Source organism: Physella acuta, unplaced genomic scaffold, assembly GCF_028476545.2.
Source record: "Physella acuta isolate Inbredline_101_S28 unplaced genomic scaffold, ASM2847654v3 ptg000207l, whole genome shotgun sequence".
Lineage (NCBI taxonomy): Eukaryota > Metazoa > Mollusca > Gastropoda > Physidae > Physella > Physella acuta.
The window spans coordinates 113,413-133,062 of record NW_026731726.1 but is presented as its reverse complement, the minus strand read 5'-3'; the positions used below and the strand labels follow the sequence as shown (position 1 = coordinate 133,062).

The 19,650-nt window shown below is 35.3% G+C and overlaps 1 protein-coding gene across 5 annotated transcripts in view; it reads left to right on the top strand.

Annotated features, from left to right (window-relative positions):
* LOC131937312 (neuroglian) overlaps positions 1 to 19,650 on the top strand; it is an 81,754-nt gene that overhangs the window by 56,619 nt on the left and 5,485 nt on the right. For all 5 annotated transcript variants that reach the window (XM_059294603.1, XM_059294598.1, XM_059294601.1 and 2 more), the window contains 22 exons: positions 3,211 to 3,322; positions 3,944 to 4,085; positions 4,509 to 4,654; positions 4,861 to 4,976; positions 5,425 to 5,553; positions 5,933 to 6,035; positions 7,039 to 7,223; positions 7,801 to 7,932; positions 9,395 to 9,538; positions 10,178 to 10,359; positions 11,141 to 11,231; positions 11,556 to 11,664; positions 11,950 to 12,119; positions 12,536 to 12,909; positions 13,344 to 13,483; positions 14,183 to 14,271; positions 14,620 to 14,750; positions 15,126 to 15,336; positions 15,466 to 15,588; positions 17,554 to 17,736; positions 18,387 to 18,515; positions 18,980 to 19,153. In XM_059294603.1, coding sequence (XP_059150586.1) covers positions 3,211 to 3,322; positions 3,944 to 4,085; positions 4,509 to 4,654; positions 4,861 to 4,976; positions 5,425 to 5,553; positions 5,933 to 6,035; positions 7,039 to 7,223; positions 7,801 to 7,932; positions 9,395 to 9,538; positions 10,178 to 10,359; positions 11,141 to 11,231; positions 11,556 to 11,664; positions 11,950 to 12,119; positions 12,536 to 12,909; positions 13,344 to 13,483; positions 14,183 to 14,271; positions 14,620 to 14,750; positions 15,126 to 15,336; positions 15,466 to 15,588; positions 17,554 to 17,736; positions 18,387 to 18,515; positions 18,980 to 19,153 — 3,315 coding nt within the window. The remainder of the gene's footprint in view (positions 1 to 3,210; positions 3,323 to 3,943; positions 4,086 to 4,508; positions 4,655 to 4,860; positions 4,977 to 5,424; positions 5,554 to 5,932; positions 6,036 to 7,038; positions 7,224 to 7,800; positions 7,933 to 9,394; positions 9,539 to 10,177; positions 10,360 to 11,140; positions 11,232 to 11,555; positions 11,665 to 11,949; positions 12,120 to 12,535; positions 12,910 to 13,343; positions 13,484 to 14,182; positions 14,272 to 14,619; positions 14,751 to 15,125; positions 15,337 to 15,465; positions 15,589 to 17,553; positions 17,737 to 18,386; positions 18,516 to 18,979; positions 19,154 to 19,650) is intronic.

Genomic DNA, 19,650 nt, shown 5'->3' with positions numbered 1-19,650 from the left:
GGCGTTGTGTAGAACATGGATGCAAACTTCAACTTTACACAACGATTGATGGACTTATTTAGAAGTATTGTACATTCCGGTGATGGCGCTGTGAGCCTGCTAGCCTCGTGTATTCCTATTGTCAATCAACACAACATGCCAGGGAAGTCGTTGACCTACCTGTCCGTCTGGGGGCAACAAAAACACGTCACTCTGTTATTCTACCTGCCTGTCTCAGACAGGAACCAGTACACTGACGGCAGCCTCCCTGACATTCCCACGGTCATCTTACGCTGCGCTACCACTAACAACGGTCCAGAGCTTAACCTTTGAACTCTTCTACATTCAGTATAGAGACCTTTCTATGCAGTGCAGTTACGCAAGACCGTTTTTTACCTAACTCTTCCTCGTTTTTTTATCCTATTAGTTTAATTCTATTGAGTTCTCATCAATTGTATAGCTGTTTGACTATTTGGATAATGGCCCCGTATCTTAAAGTTTATCTCGGGCCCAAATATATTCATTGGGCCTGTGGTGTAGCTAGGGAATAAGCTATTAGTGTTGAAAGTTTTTTTCATACATTATTTTAATTGTTGGGATGGGGGGGGGGGGTTGGTGGACGGTAAAATTGAGACCGCTCTTATATAATTTGTACTTAACAATACATAAGTAAGTGTTCTTTGGTCATACATCAAATCAAACACGTTACACTATACACATTGAACAATCAGTCGCATATTGCAAAATAGCTCATATAATACCAGTGGCACGAGCTAGACTTTCGTGCAGAGAATATCAAACTTGTAACAAGATGATCTGTATTAAGTTGATCTTATGCATCCACTTATACAGCAGAATGAGTATTAGAAAGTTAGTTTACACCAGATCCAGAGCGAATCGTCAGTTACAGTAGATATGCAATCCCCTACCCAACCCCGTTTTTTTTAAACACTTTTTTTTCCTTTGATGACATTTTTTTTTCTTTCCCCAAAATTGGATGGATGGGTGTATTTTTAAAAACAAACAAAAACTTAAGACACACTAAAAAAACGTAGATACAAAATAGTTTGTATTTTCTATAGTATTTCCAGAAGTTTATAATTTATACCTGGATAAAAGAACAACCTGGAAATAGCTTTGATTTGTTTTAGAAACGTGGTTTCCGAAAAGTAAAAAGAAACGGTTTTTTTTTTTGGTGTTGCTAGTTACATCACTCGTGGCTATACACAGTACAGCAAGAATTCTAACCTTAATGTCGAATACCATACCTCTCATACCCTCACAATCACAAACAGAAGTAATGACATCATTTCCTTCAATACAAGCTCCACTACCCTTAGGGGTCATCCATAAATGACGTCACACTCGTAGGGGGAGGGGGGTGTCCGTAATTTTGTGACGATGTGTGATGAGGGGGAGGGGGGAGGGGTTCAGATGTTGCGACGTCACATTTTTGCATTATAAAAAAGCAATGTTAGAAAACGAATTTTAGACGTTATTTCGCGTTTTAGATAACTGTTTTAATAAATTGTAATAGTTTAGACAAGATTTTGGAAAAATATCGATGTTTAAAAAAAATTCAACTGCAATTTTAAGGGTAGGGGGGGTTGTAGGTTGAGGTGTGACGTCATTTTAGGGGGAGTGTCTGGCTTTTTGTGACGACGTGTGGGGGGGGGGGGGGGGGGGGTAAAAATCGTCAAAAAAAGGTGACGTCATTTATGGATGACCCCTTACGACACCGTTAAAAAAACAACTCAAAATGCGGAATAAAACTAAAGCTTAGCTTTTACTTCGATTCGTTAATGGGAAAAAAAAATTGCCATCGTTAGTAATGAGTCTTTAAGGGCCCCTACATTCTAACAATTAGGTTTTGGGTTAGGTTTGAACTTTTTTTTTTGGCAATACTAGATTTGATGGTACGGGAAGGGGGGGGGGGGGCTAATCAACCAATAAAAATCGATGTTTCTATTTATAGCATTTCTTAATCTTCCTATGTGTGGATCATTGTCTTTTACGACTGCACATAATTCGGACGAGCTTAATAAAAACGACAACAGGAAGGAACCCCCCCCCCCCGCAATACTGCTCCACATTCCTACAGTACTAGGCTGCTCACGCAAACACGCATACGACGGGCCTGGGTAGCGTGGGAACCACTCACCTTGCAGGCTGTAAATGCCATCGTAGTGTTTTCAACTCTCGCGCTTTGCTTACGTCCATTTACCAGCCTACCCTAAGCCACGGGGGGGGGGGGGGGGTTACTAGGCTTAATCTGCATCACCACAGCATTCGTTGTATTTTTTTTTCTTCTTTTATTTTTGGTCCCTGCAGAATTCCGTACCTGGGGATACCAGGTGGGGAGGAATGCTGTCTTGTGCTAGAAATCTTTGATGGGGGTGTGGGGGGGGGGGGGGGGGGGGCTTTGTTTTATTATTGGAATGAGTGGGTTTATTTAAACACTACAGTGGGTGGGTTTTTTTATTTTGTTATTTAATCCCCACTTATTTTTTTTATAACAGAACTCTTAGATGAGCTGATGAGGCCAATATTTAAATCATTTCATGTTGGAATCAAACTTTTAAGTTGAGCTGACTAAACACATTCTTAGCTCAGCCTAGTAGTCATTACACAATACATGGTATACATGTTTAGCATGTGTCCTAGCTTAGTTTAAATCAAGGGTTAACCAGTAGAAGTTGGAAGAACATGTTATGCCTGTTGTTCAAATTTGTTCAATTCACTAGAAGCCTAGATGTTTTTAAAACAATGACAATAAATATTTAGGCTGTCCATTTTATATTTTTTTTACAACTAAATGTATAAAAAAAAAAACCCCAACTATAGATGTTTTTATTTTTCTGCTATTTGAATTGTTTATATGCCTCCTATTTATTCATACACACAGACACTTAAAAAGTTGTCTACCCTTTCACTGTGCTATATTCACATGGGAAAATAGTCTGCAATCCAGTGAGGTAACCAGGGGAGACAATATGTCATTACAGGGAACTCCCAGTAATAGGTTAAATGGAACATTACAGCTCCAAGATAATGTGGCATTCCAACCAGTTAAAACTCACAAGAGTCACCTCCCCTTCTGATAAACATATCTGTATATTTAGGCCTGGACAATGTCAGCTGATCCACACCTTGACTGTAGGTTTTGATTTCCAGGTAGACCAAACAAGTAAAGCATTTCCAGCTTAAACCTGATTGATAAAATACTTTCAGATTGCAAGCCACCCAACATTATAGAGGAGAGCATGGTGCCAATTTACTACACTATTCCATCATCCCATTCTATCAATGTGCCATGCAAAGCCTTTGGCAGTGGACCATTAACGTATGTACTTGAAGAGAGGAATTATTTATCTGCTTACAAATCAATATTATAACAGTCTAGCAAATTCAGTGCAATTTTTATATATTTTTTTTTATAGTTTTGTACTGGTAATAATTCATTATTGTTTTGTTGAAACATTTTGTTTAATAAAATTTAACTATTGTTTCGAAATATTTCAATTCTAAATAATTCTCTCCCCCCCCCCCCCTTTCCCACACACACATAATAGCATATTCTGATTAGTTGCTCTAAGTATAAAATAGCTACTGTATACAATGTTAGAAGTTAGATTTTGACATAAATGATGTGGCTTTATTGCTGGGATGGCATGGTCAGATGGTAGCGTTTATGACTGCTAACCTGAAAGTCTTAAGTTCATGTCCCATGCTCGAGTCCATCCAACTCTAGCTAGTGCCTGACTCATGTTAGAGAAACAAAGGCTTCTGCGCATAGTGCTGACCAGACTATCCCACATATGCTAAGGTTATTAAAACAGAAGATTTTTACCTCATCTGCCCCACTTGTGCACAAACTGGAAAAGATGTTGTTGAGTACAACCCCAGCTATTAACACCAGAGGAACTGACATCAGTACTTACTCTCCTGTGTATTGGCTGTACAGGTACACCTGGATGAAGGACGGCCACATCATTGAGCTGACAGAATCAAAGGACGACACAGTCAGACATTCCTTGTACCCTGGTGTGGGGACCCTGGTCATTGTCAATGCAACCAGTGAGGACACTGGCTCCTACCAGTGTAAGGTGAGTCAGACTGTCATCAATGAGACACAGGATAATGATGTACAACATGATGATGAATGAATGATGTAGTGGTTGATAGATTATAAGACAGTGAATGATGTTCAAGCTCCGTTCACTATTTCTCTTCTCTTTCAATCTCTCACCTTCCCCATCCTATATAATATTTTTCAGCTTGAATAAATGCTCATTGTTATCCAATATTTTATGGTCCAAAAAAAATCAAAATTGAATCAACTGTTGGATTTAATAGAGCTTGCTTTATGAGAATGACTTTAAAAAAAAAAACAAGCTAAAGGGACTAAACATGTATTTATTCAATGTTTAATCTGAAAAAATGATTTTATAAAAAAATATTTTAAGTGAACTATTTTAAACTGGTTAAGGTTTATACTTGCAGTAATGGCCAATCCCTTCTTTCACCAGGTTGTAAATAAGTGTGGTACTTCATTATCTGACCTGATTCCAGTCAGCCATGCTTACATTGATCCATTCCCTCAAATTACCAAACCCACTGTTCTCAAGAAAGCTCTGGGCTCCAGTGTTAAACTCACCTGTTCACCACCATTCAGGTACTTGTTTGTTTTTGTATAGTCAAATATTAGTAAATAAAACAATATTGTCAGAAATTTTCATATTTTACTATAAGAATAATGATAAAATTGTAAAAATTACCTACAAACATACATAGGATAACAGAGTTGAAGTTGTACTATATTTTTATATTTTTGAAGCCTTGGGTTTCATTTAAATGAAATAATGTGATTTTTTTCAATAGTGTCCCAAAAGCTAAAGTGAGATGGGTGCTGCAGCCTAAAAAAGACTACAGAAATGATCAGTCATTGGAGCAGATCCCTGTGCCTTTAGACAAAAGAGTTACCATGGACTATGACGGTAGTTACTGCCCTTTGCAGATCAAATTGTGTTTATTATCCCCTATAGTTGTTTGAATTTATGATTTGGTATCTATAACCTTTATTCAAATGTTACCTAGATGTTTTATTAGATATTAATTATGTTAATATTGATAAGACTAAGATGATTGTAGTTAATGCCTATAACTATATGAAAATCAGTTTCAACTAGTTCCTAGTAATTAGATAATAATTGTGTTAAATAAAACTGTTTTTATACATGATTTAGTGAGTTAAAAAGAAAAAGATTACTTAAAAAACTGAAGCAATAAAAAGAACTGAATGAAAACATACCACAGTTATGTTAATATGATGTAAAAATGTGTACCTGTGGTTACCATGATACCAGGTCCAAGAGTTTAAATATAAAATTATAAGCTTAATGTTGGCTGTGTATAAGTGTTGATGGTATGTTGATTTCGCCACAGGAAATCTCTACATCACAAGTTTAACTAAAGAAGATGAACAGGGTGGGAAAAAGTATGTCTGCAGTGCTGAAAACTACGAGACAAGATCCAAAAATGAAGGAGCGGACAAGATTATTGAGACCATTGGAAGTGAGTAGATCTTGAACAATAAATAGAACTGAGTAGCAACTGCTAATGTAGTAGTTGAAGATAAAAGTCAGCTAACCTGTCTGATCTTATCTAAGCTGTTTATATTGATTCTAAATCTGTAATATTTTTCTATACAAACATTTTTCTATTTTGAAAAACAATGATGAATTTTATGTTCATTTAACTTACATTTTGTCTTCTTCATACAATAAAATCCCGTACATTTAATCTAATTTTTATGTTAACAAATCTATTACTTGATTGAATCTTAACTATTGTCATCAGTAGTTATTATTAAGCAATAATTAATATATATTTTTTTAATTGTACCATTTAGTAAAGTACATCGTTAATTTAGTCTGTGTTTTTGTATTTTTAGATGCTATCAGTGAGAGTGGAGTGGAGATGTTGTGGCATTCAAATAATCAACTACTGGTCCTTGAAGGCAACAGAGCAACATTCAAGTGTATCTTCTCTGGCTAGTAAGTTATCTGGGCTTTTTCTTCACTACCTAGTCTTAATTTAACCAATGGGGCAGTATGGGTAAATGTGGGGCTGCTAACTTTACCTATGGGGCAGTATGGATGTTAACTTTATCAATATGTCAGTTAGGATGCTAACTTTACCAATAGGGCAGTATGGATAAGTGTGGCTGTTAACTTTACCAATAGGGCATTATGGATAAGTCTTAGTGTGGCTGTTAAGTTTACCATTGGGGCATTATTGATAAGTGTGGATGTTAACTTTACCAATAGGGCATTATGGATAAGTCTTAGTGTGGCTGTTAAGTTTACCATTGGGGCATTATGGATAAGTGTGGCTGTTAACTTTACCAATAGGGCATTATGGATAAGTCTTAGTGTGGCTGTTAAGTTTACCATTGGGGCATTATTGATAAGTGTGGATGTTAACTTTATCAATAGGGCATTATGGATAAGTCTTAGTGTGGCTGTTAACTTAACCAATAGGCATTATGGGTAAGTGTGGCTATTAACTTTACCAATAGGGCAGTATGGACAAGTGTGGCTGCTAACTTTTCTTGAATACACAGGATAGTAGCTAGTGCTTTCCCATCTTTTATGCATCACTTGTGTTTTTGAAAATCCCTGAACATAAATATGGATGTATTGTGTTGAGCTGGATAGAGCATAATTCTAAACAAGTTGATTTCTTTCCCCCACAATGGGTAAAAATTGTTGGGAACTACGACACTAGCCATATAGAGCTAAATAGATCATAATTCTGAGCATGTTGATTTCTTTCTCTCACAGCCCTGAGTCTGAGATTCAGTGGGTGAAAGTTTCTGGGAACTAATATACCAGCCATATAGAGCTTGATAGAGCATAATTCTGAGCATGTTGATTTCTTTCTCTCACAGCCCTGAGCCTGAGATTCAATGGGTGAAAGTTGTTGGGAACTACGACACCAGCCATATAGAGCTGGATAGAGCATAATTCTGAGCATGTTGATCTCTTTCTCTCACAGCCCTGAGCCTGAGATTCAATGGGTGAAAGTGGTTGGCAACTACGACACCGCCCGTGTTGAGATCAAGCATCATGAGCTGATCATCAATGACGTGCGCTTTGAAGATGCTGGAGAGTACATGTGTAAAGGCAGTAATGGCCTGCTGAAGGAGCCCAAGGAGGAGATTTTTAACTTAAAAGTTGAAGGTGCGCTGTTTGATACTGCTCATTGTTAGATGATATCAATGGTACTAATTACTTAAGGGAGTAGGCTTTGGTAAAAAAAAAACTTTTTTAATACCAGAGAGCAAACAATTTTTTTCTCTACAGCTTTTGTAAGGTACATTCGCTTATGTGTTTCCATTACAAAAACTTTGTGGGAAAATCTTGTTAACTGTGACAACATTGGCCATCTTGAAAAATTAACCTATTTGTAGCATTCATAAGTAATTATATTTTAAGCTCAATAAACAATTAATGAATAATATTCTACCATATTTTGGGGTACTCAACTCAAATTTAAGTGTAGATCTTCAAACTAATTTATTATGAATTTTCAAATTGTCGGTCAGTTAAAAACACTAAATTTAAGACCCCAAAATTTAGTGTTTTTACCGGACCCAAAATTAAAAAAATTAATAATACATATATAAAAAAAAAAACCCAAATCGTAGCTAATAACCTAAAGAACACAACTGAAATTACCACTAGACAATAGTCTATGTATCTCAGCTATAATTCCAACCAAAACTCATTAAAAAAAATACCATTTTATTTCCTGTAGCTTTACCCAAGTGGAAGAACAAGCCACAAGACCACGAGGTGGGTGTTGGAGAAAGTGCTGTGATCAACTGTGAAGCTTCTGGTGTCCCTGAGCCTGAGGTTAAGTGGTACATCGATGGAAGGCCTATTGAAGGTTGGTTTGTGTTGCATTTTACACTGGGGAGTGCTAACATATTTGGAAAGGGGAGGTCTGGTCTAGGTGTAGAGTGCTTGGTTCCCTGAGGTTAAGTGGTACATCGATGGAAGGCCTATTGAAGGTTGGTTTGTGTTGCATTTTACACTGGGGAGTGCTAACTTATTTGGAAAGGGGAGGTCTGGACTAGGTGTAGAGTGCTTGGTTCAAATCTTGGTGATGAATTAGTCGTCTCAAGGTTAGCTTAGAGTTAACCCAGTCCAGTTAGATCATGGATCATCAGGTTTGCTTGTTCACTATGTCAGGGTGGGATGTTTGTGTGGTTGATGGTGTGTGACTTCAGTGACCCAGTGGGTTCATGGCTGTTGTATTTGACTCTCAATACAACCCACTTCACTATGTCAGGGTGGGATTGTTTGTGTGGTTGATGGTGTGTGACTTCAGTGACCCATTGGGTTCATGGCTGTTGTATTTGACTCTCAATACAACCCACTTCACTATGTCAGGGTGGGATTGTTTGTGTGGTTGATGGTGTGTGACTTCAGTGACCCATTGGGTTCATGGCTGTTGTATTTGACTCTCAATACAACCCACTTCACTATGTCAGGGTGGGATGTTTGTGTGGTTGATGGTGTGTGACTTCAGTGACCCAGTGGGTTCATGGCTGTTGTATTTGACTCTCAATACAACCCACTTCACTATGTCAGGGTGGGATTGTTTGTGTGGTTGATGGTGTGTGACTTCAGTGACCCAGTGGGTTCATGGCTGTTGTATTTGACTCTCAATACAACCCACTTCACTATGTCAGGGTGGGATTGTTTGTGTGGTTGATGGTGTGTGACTTCAGTGACCCATTGGGTTCATGGCTGTTGAAAACTTCATTGAAATACTGATTGCTCTTGGGCAAATTTTAGATCAAGATTGAATTTTATTTTTTTCTTTGGTGTTGGTATAAAACATATTTTAGTCTATGTAAATATAATTATAAAGTCTGTATAAAGTATTTATTTGGATTATCTCTAGGTTAAAAATATCACTTGGATAATTTAGTGCAGCTAAGGTAATTTTTGTAAGAAATGCAGCATAAGTGATGTAAACCTATTTATAATGATTCATTTGGTGATAATTTATAATGATTTTTTTGTAGTGTTAATGTCTCTGCAAAAGTATTTTATTCTTAAAAATGTATTGTCAGGAGGACATTGTTTTAGAAAATCATTGCTCTGGTTAATTTTGGTTGAAACCCGGTTAGGATTAGTAGGGTAAAAACTGAATATTTATATAGTTGTCCAGTATCTACATGATTTTTAATTTTACAGTTTAAATGTTGAGTATTTAAATAACATAACATAGCAGGCTAGAGTTTATTTTATTTTATGTCTGTCTCTAGTCCTAATATCTTTATAGCAGATCAAGTCTCTCTTTAGTCAGTTGTTAAAAATTTATTTTTGTACTCCATCAGATGCGCGAGTAGTGCCCCACAGGAAATTGAGTGGACACACACTGACCTTCACCCAGCTGAAGAAGGAGGACTCTCAGGTCATTCAGTGCAACGCCTCCAACATTCACGGCTTTGTGTGGTCTGATGTTTACCTGTTTGTTGAAGGTCAGTGCTGCTGATATGTGACAGCTAACATAACAGAGTTGACACGGAACATTTATCATACAGAGTTGACATGAGGCAATTTGTGTTGGGAATTAGACAAGTAGATGAGAGGCTAGTTCCATTTAGGCAAACTTGTGTAAAATAAACTAACTTAACTATTTAGCTTACAGCAGTATAAAATCATGTGTGATTTCAGTGGTAGAGTTCTAACCCAGAAGTCTCTTCGCTTAATTGCAGAGTAAGCCTATCTAACTTTGACACTTACCTCACTCAAGTCAGGGCACATAATATTGCTGACCTCATAATCCCTCATTAAGAATTAAAATCAAGATTTAATCTACTGCCTCTATCGTAAATAAATAAAATGGTAGCTGCCGTGAAGTTTATAACTATTCACCTGTATTTTATAGACTTGTATCATCTCATACTACTGTTGAAAAAGTTTGTAACAATGTGTATAGCTTGACAGTATGCTGTTGGTTTAAACTGGGTATATATGTAATCTTGTTTAATCTAATCTTAGAAAAACAACTATCTATAGAAAACTTAAATTTAAGCCATTATGTTGTTTACTTTGGTGCTAAGCTTGCCAGAATTTGTGTGTGATTTAAAAATGTTTCCATCTTGTCACTTAACCAGCCCAGCCACCCTACATAGAGAAGCCACCCCTGGATGAGGTGATAGCAGTGGAGGGCCACGACGTGCGGGTCACGTGCCACGTCAAGGGCAAACCCAAGCCAACAGTGGACTGGTTTAAGGACAAGCAACAGCTGATACTGGACCGCTACCAGATACAGGAGTATGGGGACCTCATCATTAGGGTAAGCAGTTAAACTGTTGTAATCACACAGACACACATTTACTCGTGATACATTGCGTCGCACAACATATGAGATGAACAACCACAAAAGGGTTACAGAACACTAGACTGAATAAAACAACAGCTTGTTAACACTAAAAAGAGTTTAATACTATCTACACAAACACAGGCGATTCTAATTATCAACATAAGGTACACAGAACTAACCTACACTAACCTGGTAGAAGAACAGGACTGAACTGAGGCCATCATACATATTCTACTATCTACACAAACACAGGCTATTCTAAATATCAACATAAGGTTGTACGCACACTACGATACTGTGGCTATAAATACACAGGACTAACCTACAAGGTGGCTATAAATACACAGGACTAACCTACACTGGTAGAAGACGAAGACTGAACTGAGGCCATCATAAATATTCTACTATCTACACAAACACAGGCTATTCTAAATATCAACATAAGGGTGTACGCACACTACGATACTGTGGCTATAAATACACAGGACTAACCTACACTAATCTGGTAGAACAGGACTGAACTGAGGCCATCATACATATTCTCACACACCTTATATACACGTGCACAAACTGTGGCACAACTCTCAGCACCAGGATTGAACAGGGACAGGGTAACAAACAACATTCACCTCCATTCTCCCCCTCACTCATTCACTACATAAACACTGTGTAGGTTTGTGGAATCACAGATGTAGTGTCAAACTAGTGGTGAGGTTAAGATGAGTTGTCATGACAACCATTTCTTTCTTTCTAGAACACAACAAAACATGATACTGGAAGCTACAGGTGTTATGCCAAGAATGAATTTGGTGAAAAAGAGGGGTCAGGCCTGGTCACAGTCAAAAGTGAGTTTTTTAAAAAAACTTATTTTATATTGATATGTTCATATACCCTGAGTATGATGTAGTATTCTTGGTTATGTGTCTGTTTATTAATGTGATTTTTGTTCCATATATTTATAAATAAATGTATTAATTTATTCTAGGCATCTCTTTAGTCATGAATTGGATTGGTTCATTTTTGTTTTTAAATTCTTCTTAAAAACAAAAAATTAATTTTTCCACCACATAAGTTAAATTTTTCTTATTTAAAATTTTAAATCACCTACTAATGATATCTTACTTTTAAAAAAAAATGTAATAAAAATAAATATTTAATATTTATTTCAGTGAGGACCCAGATAGTCACTAAACCTATTGGCGCCATGATTTTTGCCATGACCAACTCTACATTTACCTGTGGAGCCACTACAGATCCTACTGAAGTGGACAACCTCAGGTACCTTTAGCAATGGGTTTTTGAGTAGGTGTTCCACATGCTTTAGCTGGTCACCTTACATGAATTTAGCACAGACGGCTGTATTGATTACAAAATACTATTGCTACTTCATTCCTTGGTCATGAATCTGCTTAAATGTAGATACTGCAATGTACTTGTGTATCTTGTGTTATCCTATCCCCGTGTATTTCATAATCACCTACTAGCTGCTGTTTAATAAACACAGTAATTTACATTAAATTTACATGTTCTAAATGTTTTTCCTGACCACACCACTTTTTTCAGGATCCGCTGGCTGAAAGATGGGCATCCACTGACGCCATCAGAGCGTATCCACACCAGCGGTGTTGAGCTACACATCAGCCACGCCACCAGCGCCGACACGGGTGACTACACATGTGTAGCTGAGAATGGTTTGGACAATGATACAGCAGTTGCTACACTGCAAGTTCAAGGTCAGTCTCTACATAGCACCACCAGATACTGTTTTTGTGGTACATTAGATCTCATAGATTATAAATCATTGTAACTCATAGTCAACTTATAATTAGGCGATAACTCATTATATTCTGAAGATAATTTACTATTTAAGGTTGGCCTCTATGAAGTATTTTTCCCTATATTGTAAATCTTACAGTTTTTTCCTATAATTTGTTAATCTCCACATAATTAAACCACCTTTCAGATTATCAATCTTAACAAATCTAATTGATTATACATAATTATTATTGTATACCTTAAATAAAAATAGAATTCTTGTAGATTATAGTTTTATACTTATATTAATCATAAATTGTTTGTTATCCCATTTGCAAAAAATGGATTCAGAATAATTTAATTAAAATTTTTGTTGTTTATTGTGACACACCAGCTGTGCCTGACCCTCCCTACAACGTGTCGGTCAAAACCTGCGTTGTGGACAGAGCCGTGGTTGTCTGGAGGTTTGAGGAGAGGATGTCCAACTTCATGAGCATCACCAAGTTTGTCCTGGAGTACAAGACCAACCACAAAGACAGCTGGCTCACAGGCCTCTCGGCGCCACCCTCTGAGAGCGAAATCACAATGAACCTCTCGCCTTTCACCAAGTACAGGTTCAGAGTCCGAGCGGTGAACAAGTTAGGGACCAGTGGACCCAGTAACGAGGCGCCCTCTGTGTGCAATACACCTGAGGATCGGCCAGCGAAGAATCCCAGCAATGTTTACACTGATGAACAGTTCACTGGCTTTTTGGTTATCAAATGGGAGGTAACTGCTAGATCTTTTCTTTAATATTGTTCTTGTAGAATTTTTTTTGTAAAATTTAAATGTTAGCTTTTTTATTTTGGCTTTACAGCTTATTATTGTGTGTTGTTATTATAACTAGAGGAGCTAGGGTTGTATCCACTCTGCAAGCCCCATTAGAAAAAAAAAAATTAATATTATTATCAAACAATTTTTTGATGATATTCTTTAATTCACTTAATTAATTTGTCAAAATAAATTGTTATGGATTATAAGTACTATTATTATTATAGTACTTAGAAACATATAAATAATATAAAATAATAATTAAAAAGTACTTATTATTCTATTAAATTGATAAAAATCAATATAAGCTTGCATTATCTACATCTGTTTAGCTTTAAGCTGCACATAAATTGGCTTTGTTTTTTTATTTTATTTATTTATTACTATTCCAGCCCTTGGATAAAATAGATGAAAATGGAGAGGATTTCCACTACATTGTAGAGATTACAGAGAAAAACAATCCTGGCAATAAAAAAACTTATGAAAATGTGACTGATACACATCTACGTATACCAGTCGAGAACATTTACAGGTAAGAGGATCATATGGCTTTTTCATAAGTTAAAATGGTATTAAATTTTAATATTCAGGCACCCATGTCTACAGTCCATGTGATAGTGTTTAAATATTTACCATACATAAATAAGTTTATTGTTTGAATAGTATTTTTTAGCGCAATTTCTGGATGGATGGATGGTTGGATGTGTGTTCGCAGCTTTAAGTCGTATCTCCTCCTCAACGAAGCAATATCGAGGACTAGTTCCAAAGCAATTATGTTAAGCAAGTTACGAGGATGATAGTGGGCCAAAAAAATTCCGGAATTCCTTCCTGGATTTCCCAGAAAAGCCAAAAAACCTAAAAAAAATGCAGTTTTTGGCCCATATCTCGGCAACCAGACCACTTAGCGACTTGAAACATTTACCAATCGATTCCTGCCATAATTTAGAACAATATTTTTGAAGAAAGTTTTCAAAAATATCCTTTCGTTCGGTCACAAAAAAATTTTTAAACTTACATTATACATAATACACTACAGTACTATATAGCAATATATATATATGACTAAAAACCATTGCGCGCCTACTGAACGTGATGGCGCAGCCATGGAACGTGATGACACATCTATTGAACGTGATGACGATTTAAAATTGTTATGGATAACATAAGGAAATTGCGCTTAAATTGTCACTAGACTTTTTAATTAACTTGTTTTATCTTCTGTGTAAACTAGCCCCTATGATATCAAAGTGAGAGCATCAAACAAAATTGGCAAGGCCCTGCTAGAACCAGACACTTTCACTGGATTTTCTGGAGCTGCAAGTATGTACAACAGCCCCATTAGTTCATGTTGATATGTTTGTTGGTTAACAATGCTAACTAGCTTATATTTATACTCCTTATATATAAGGAACTTTTTTAGAAGTCATTTGCTTAGTAATGCTTTAAAAAAAAAAATTTAAGCCAGAGTTGTACAATGAAGTTTTGTTTTAAAAAAGTTTAGCAACTTAATTTAAATTTTATTATCCAAGAAAAGAATGATTTTTCTACAATGCCATGAGATGTAAATGCAGTCTTTTAATTTTTATATTGAGTGACTAAGACAATATATAGGTAACAGATTGTCCTTGTTGAATAAAGAAAATTCTACTAAAATGATTGCTCAATTAGGTCCCCTTGTGGTCGCTGAGAACTTTGAGGTGGATCCAGATGTCAACGTGACAGCTACCACTGCTGGGTTTAGGTGGGATCCTGTGGATACAAACCCAGAGCTCATCCGTGGAGAGTTCATTGGATACACGGTATGTCTTTCTGTTCATTCCAGAACACATTTACTGTAGGGGAAATATGTCAAGTGACAAGATTGTTGTGGAATGCACAAATTATAGAATGATGTTTCAAAGTAAATGTGCAAGAATTTGACTTTCACACATTTGGTGTGTTACAGATGGCATGTTACAAAACAAGTATTTTGTTTAGAAAGCTATCTGAATAGTTCATTAAAGTAATTAATTTAATTGGACCCAGTAATTCAGTTCATATTCTGCTTAGTTGATTGGTTTATAGAAATTAAAATATTAATGGATTTCAATACGTTTATTTAACTAGATTTAAATGTGTTATTCACAATGCTAGTTCCCAGTTCATGTAACCCATGATTCAACAATTTCATTTAGATTTACCTGACCTGGAGGAATGGCACAAAACACTATAAGCAACTTGTCAAGCCAATGATGAACCGCGGGCGCCGGTCTACTGATGGTAAAGTGAGAGGGACAGTGGCCAGCCTGCCTTCCTTTTCTACAATTGAGGCCTATGTAGTGGTCAGCAATAAAAACTTTGATTCCAATGCCAGCAATGTTGTCAACTTCACCACACCGGAGGGAGGTGAGTGGAATAGCCATGACTATTACATTAGTCATACAAAATTAAAGTAATTCCTAATTATTAGGTGTGTTTGTTATTGGAAAATCTGAATTCTATGAAGTTAACAGTTTTGATAAAATATTTATTCAGTCCCTGGACCAGTGAAATACTTGGTGGCATTTTTACGCGGGTCGCATCACTTTGCTCTGGAGTGGGAGGCACCTGAGGAGGAAAATGGTGTCATTACAGGCTATCAGATCTCATATATGAAAAGTAAGATTTTTTAAATCTTGTCATTACAGGCTATCAGATCTCATATATGAAAAGTAAGATTTTTTATTACTGCCTATCAGATCTCATATATGAAAAGTAAGAATTTATTTTAGTCTTGTTATTACTAGACATCAGAAAAAGTAAGAATTTTTACTCGTCATTACTGGCTATCAGATCTCGTAAAGTAAGATTTTTTTTAGTCCTGTCCTTATTGCCTAAGGGATCTAATAAATAAAAAGTAAGATTTTTTAGTCTTAGAATCATACATATTTATTAGTTGCTTCTAGATTTCTGAAAGTAAAAATTTGTTTTTGTCTTTGTGCCTGGTTGTTTAAACTGGCTTGTGCTGGTTTAGTAAGTCGAAGTCTAACGTGTATTTTTTCAAGTGTTACAAATATCTTAAGCATATTTAAATATAGTGTCCATTATAGTATATAGTGGATAACTAGTAATAGGTTGTAGGCCATTCAAGTAAGAAAATCATAAGATATTGATTGTGAAGTGAGTGAAGTTTATAAGGATGATTGATCATTGTGAAATTTTTTGTTTTTGTTTAAATCACAGCCTTACCAGCCTGTTGTAAATAAGTTTGTGGTAATTTTTTTTTTAATTTATTGTATCAATAATTTACATTTTCTTTTCTTTTTAATCAGTGGTTCCAGGTAAATAAAAACAATTCCTTACCCTCTCTTAATCACTGCTCTAACAATATTGTTTTCAAAGTAGCATTAACTGTGCTGACCTAATCTTCATCACATTTTAAAATGTTTATTTTTACCTCGGGTATACTCTACTATAATTCTATTTTTCATATAATCTGATTAACTACCAATGCAACAATGTTGTCAACATTGCTGGATTTTAACATAATAAAAAGGAATGGATAACTTAAAATCATGATACAAAATTAATCCTTTAACTTTCTAGCAATGTCTTCATTGCTAAAAAAAATCATTTTTTTATTTAATAAAAAGGAGGGGGCGTATTGGTTTCATCAGCATCTTATTAAATTAACAACTTCTTAAACAATATAGCAAAAAATTTCATTAGCTAACTAGAGTGACATTTTTCATTAACAATTTTTACTAATTGGGTTTTAATTTGTATTTACTAATAAAATATCTCTGGATTGCTTCAAATGAAAGTAATTTGACTGAAGCTACTTAACAAATGTTGATAGTCCACTTAAGTTTGAGAAAACAGAACAGGGAGTGTGCAGTAATTTGTGTTTTAAAGAATCTTATTTTTAGGAGCTGATTGTAAAATCCAAATATGTAAAGCACAACGCATATATTGCATTTCCTTAAAAAAAGCTATCTCCTTACTTTCATTGATATAACAAGTATACTAATTCTCATGTTAGTTCATTAAAATCTTTATTCTTTTCCTTCATAACACTGTCCCTTCTCTTCTTCCATCTCATGTAGATTTTTTTTTCATTTTCACACTCCTACTAAATAACTAATTGACCCTAATCAGCAGGCGCGTCTTCAACTCCAACTACTTGATAACATCTAAAAATCAGTCGAATTAAAATTGAAAACATTACACTAAATAATTATACAAGCTTCTAATCTAAAAATGTATTCAAAATAAATTGAATCCTCAACAAAATATGTGTAAAGCTTTGCTTAATTACTACAAAGCAGAAGATTTTTGCCAAATATTTAAACAGGTAGTTAGGCTACTTTGGGTGTCATTTTTTAAATATCAAAATTTGGCACTAATTACTAATTATCTGCTCCAGTTGGTCATGATAAAAAAATATATACCATCATTATAAAGGCAAGCCATACCCTTGCTTCATGGAAAAAAAATTATTGGGTTTACTATGAATAGTAAACTCATAAACAATATTTTACTTTTTACAGTTGAATTTTCATTTAATTTTTTATTTAAGATGAAGCAAATCAACAAAAAAATCTGTTTACTAAATGCTCTATTACAATGTATGAAATATTTCAGTCAGCAGATTAGACTTTGGTGAGAGGGTTGTGGTCTATGATAATCTCAGTCCCAATGACACCAGAGCCACTCTCAACAATCTCCAGCCTGCTACACAGTACAGGATATTCATCAGTGCTAAAACTGTCTTAGGAGTCGGAAAGGAGTATTACATAGACGTTAGGACAACATCTGTACAACTACGTGAGTCATTTTTTAGTATTTCTTTAAAAGGGATTTTATATTTTTATATTTTTGATCCAACAAATAAAACAGGGCTTTGGGGCTTATCATTGCACAAATAAAGAAGACTGCCCTATAACAAGTCAGGTAAAGAGGTGAGGCTGCAGCCATTTGCTCTATATGAGCCCCCAGAGGAATAAAGAAGAAAAGAAATAAAACACTAGGCAGATGAAGTAGTCTTTTTAAAACATGTATAGGCCTACTCAGATGCCGAAATCTGGTTAGGTACCCAGAAGAGCTGTGTGGACTCAGTGACTCTCTATTTATGGATTCAAACTAGAAAAGATGTTTGAGAGCCGGCATATACTCGATTTAAAAAAAAAGTAATGCTGAGTATACTCAAGTCATTACCGGTGGGACAAATCTTTAGAGACTGAGAACCTGTTGGCTAGTTATCACTCACTCCCCTACAATGTTTTGGGTCAACAACAAATTTCAATCACCATCTTAATGTTATGTCCACTTCATGTATTAGAAAGGCTTAAACCAGTACAACACCAGCATGAGCAAAGGGAGATAACCTTTAGCTGAGAGAAGTAAAGAGAGCAAAGGGAGATGATCCCCTATTGTTTACTGTTTAATCCAACATTCTGTTTTTATTTCTCCCACAGCCATTGCCCTGCCAAAAATCACCTTTGCAAATGCAGGTGAAAATGAGGCCAACATCACCTGGGCAGTCAACAAGTCCAGCGCTGGAGACAGACATGGACAGTTCTACTATATTGAGATTAAGAAAAAAAGTGAGTGCCTGCTTTGTTGCATTTATGGCCAAGTGGCATTCTTCCTGTGACATTAAAAAAAGGGTATTGTAACTGATGCATTAAAAGATTACCATGTAAATGAAATAATATATTAGAAACTTTTTGAAAGATATGGTTAAAAAATTTTTTTTATTGATGATTCAAATAAATATGTAAATAAAGAATGAATTTTAATAATAAAGTAATAATAATATCTGAACTTGTATCATGGCATTAATATACATATAGCTAAAGTGTTGATTTCATAAGTATCAGTAAATATTAGAATGTAGTGATTATTTTTAATAAATTCCAAGATGATTTTAATTAAATGATGAACAGGTAGAGCATCTTGCATGAGAAGTTTTCTAAGTTTCTAGCACAAGGAAGGTTGTCATTTTTCTCACAAAACCAGTTCCTTAAAAATGTATTTCTCACCTTATAAAAATGACTTTTGTCCTCAGATTCTAAGGACTGGGAGCGACAGGGTGAACCAGTGGAGGACCAGCTCTGGGGGATGTTGAAGCATCTAGAACCAGGCACTGATTATCAAGTTAGGGTCGTTGCCGTGGCAACAAAGAACGGGGATGAAGGCTCACAGCCGAGTGAGCCATTTGGATTCATTACTGCAGGCTATGGTAAGAGTTGATTCAGTCTTCTCCAGCCAATGGCTGAAGGATAATTTAGATTAATGGTGTTAGTTTTTTTTTCATTCCAAAGTAATACTGTAAAAAAAAAATTTCATGTCGTGAAAACTGAATAATAAAATAGATTTTTTTTACATTATTTTTACCCATTTTAGAGTTATTAAATAAATAATATTCATTTATTGTATATACGTTTTTGTTATGCACATATTGATATATGAAGTAGTGTATTTGATATTGTGATAGATGATTTTATTCATTCATTGCTAATTAAATACTCAAACATTTTTTCTTGCCGTGGAATTTCATTGTGAAATATTTTAAATAATTTGAGAAACTAAAATTTGCTGTGGGTTCTGATAATGTAATTGCTGTTTTTTTAATTCATTTTTTATTTACTTGGCAATGTAAAATTTAATTTTTTAAAAATTAGAAATAAATTGTGTAAAAGAAATTTAAAATCATAAAACCTTAGGTAACTAAATCAC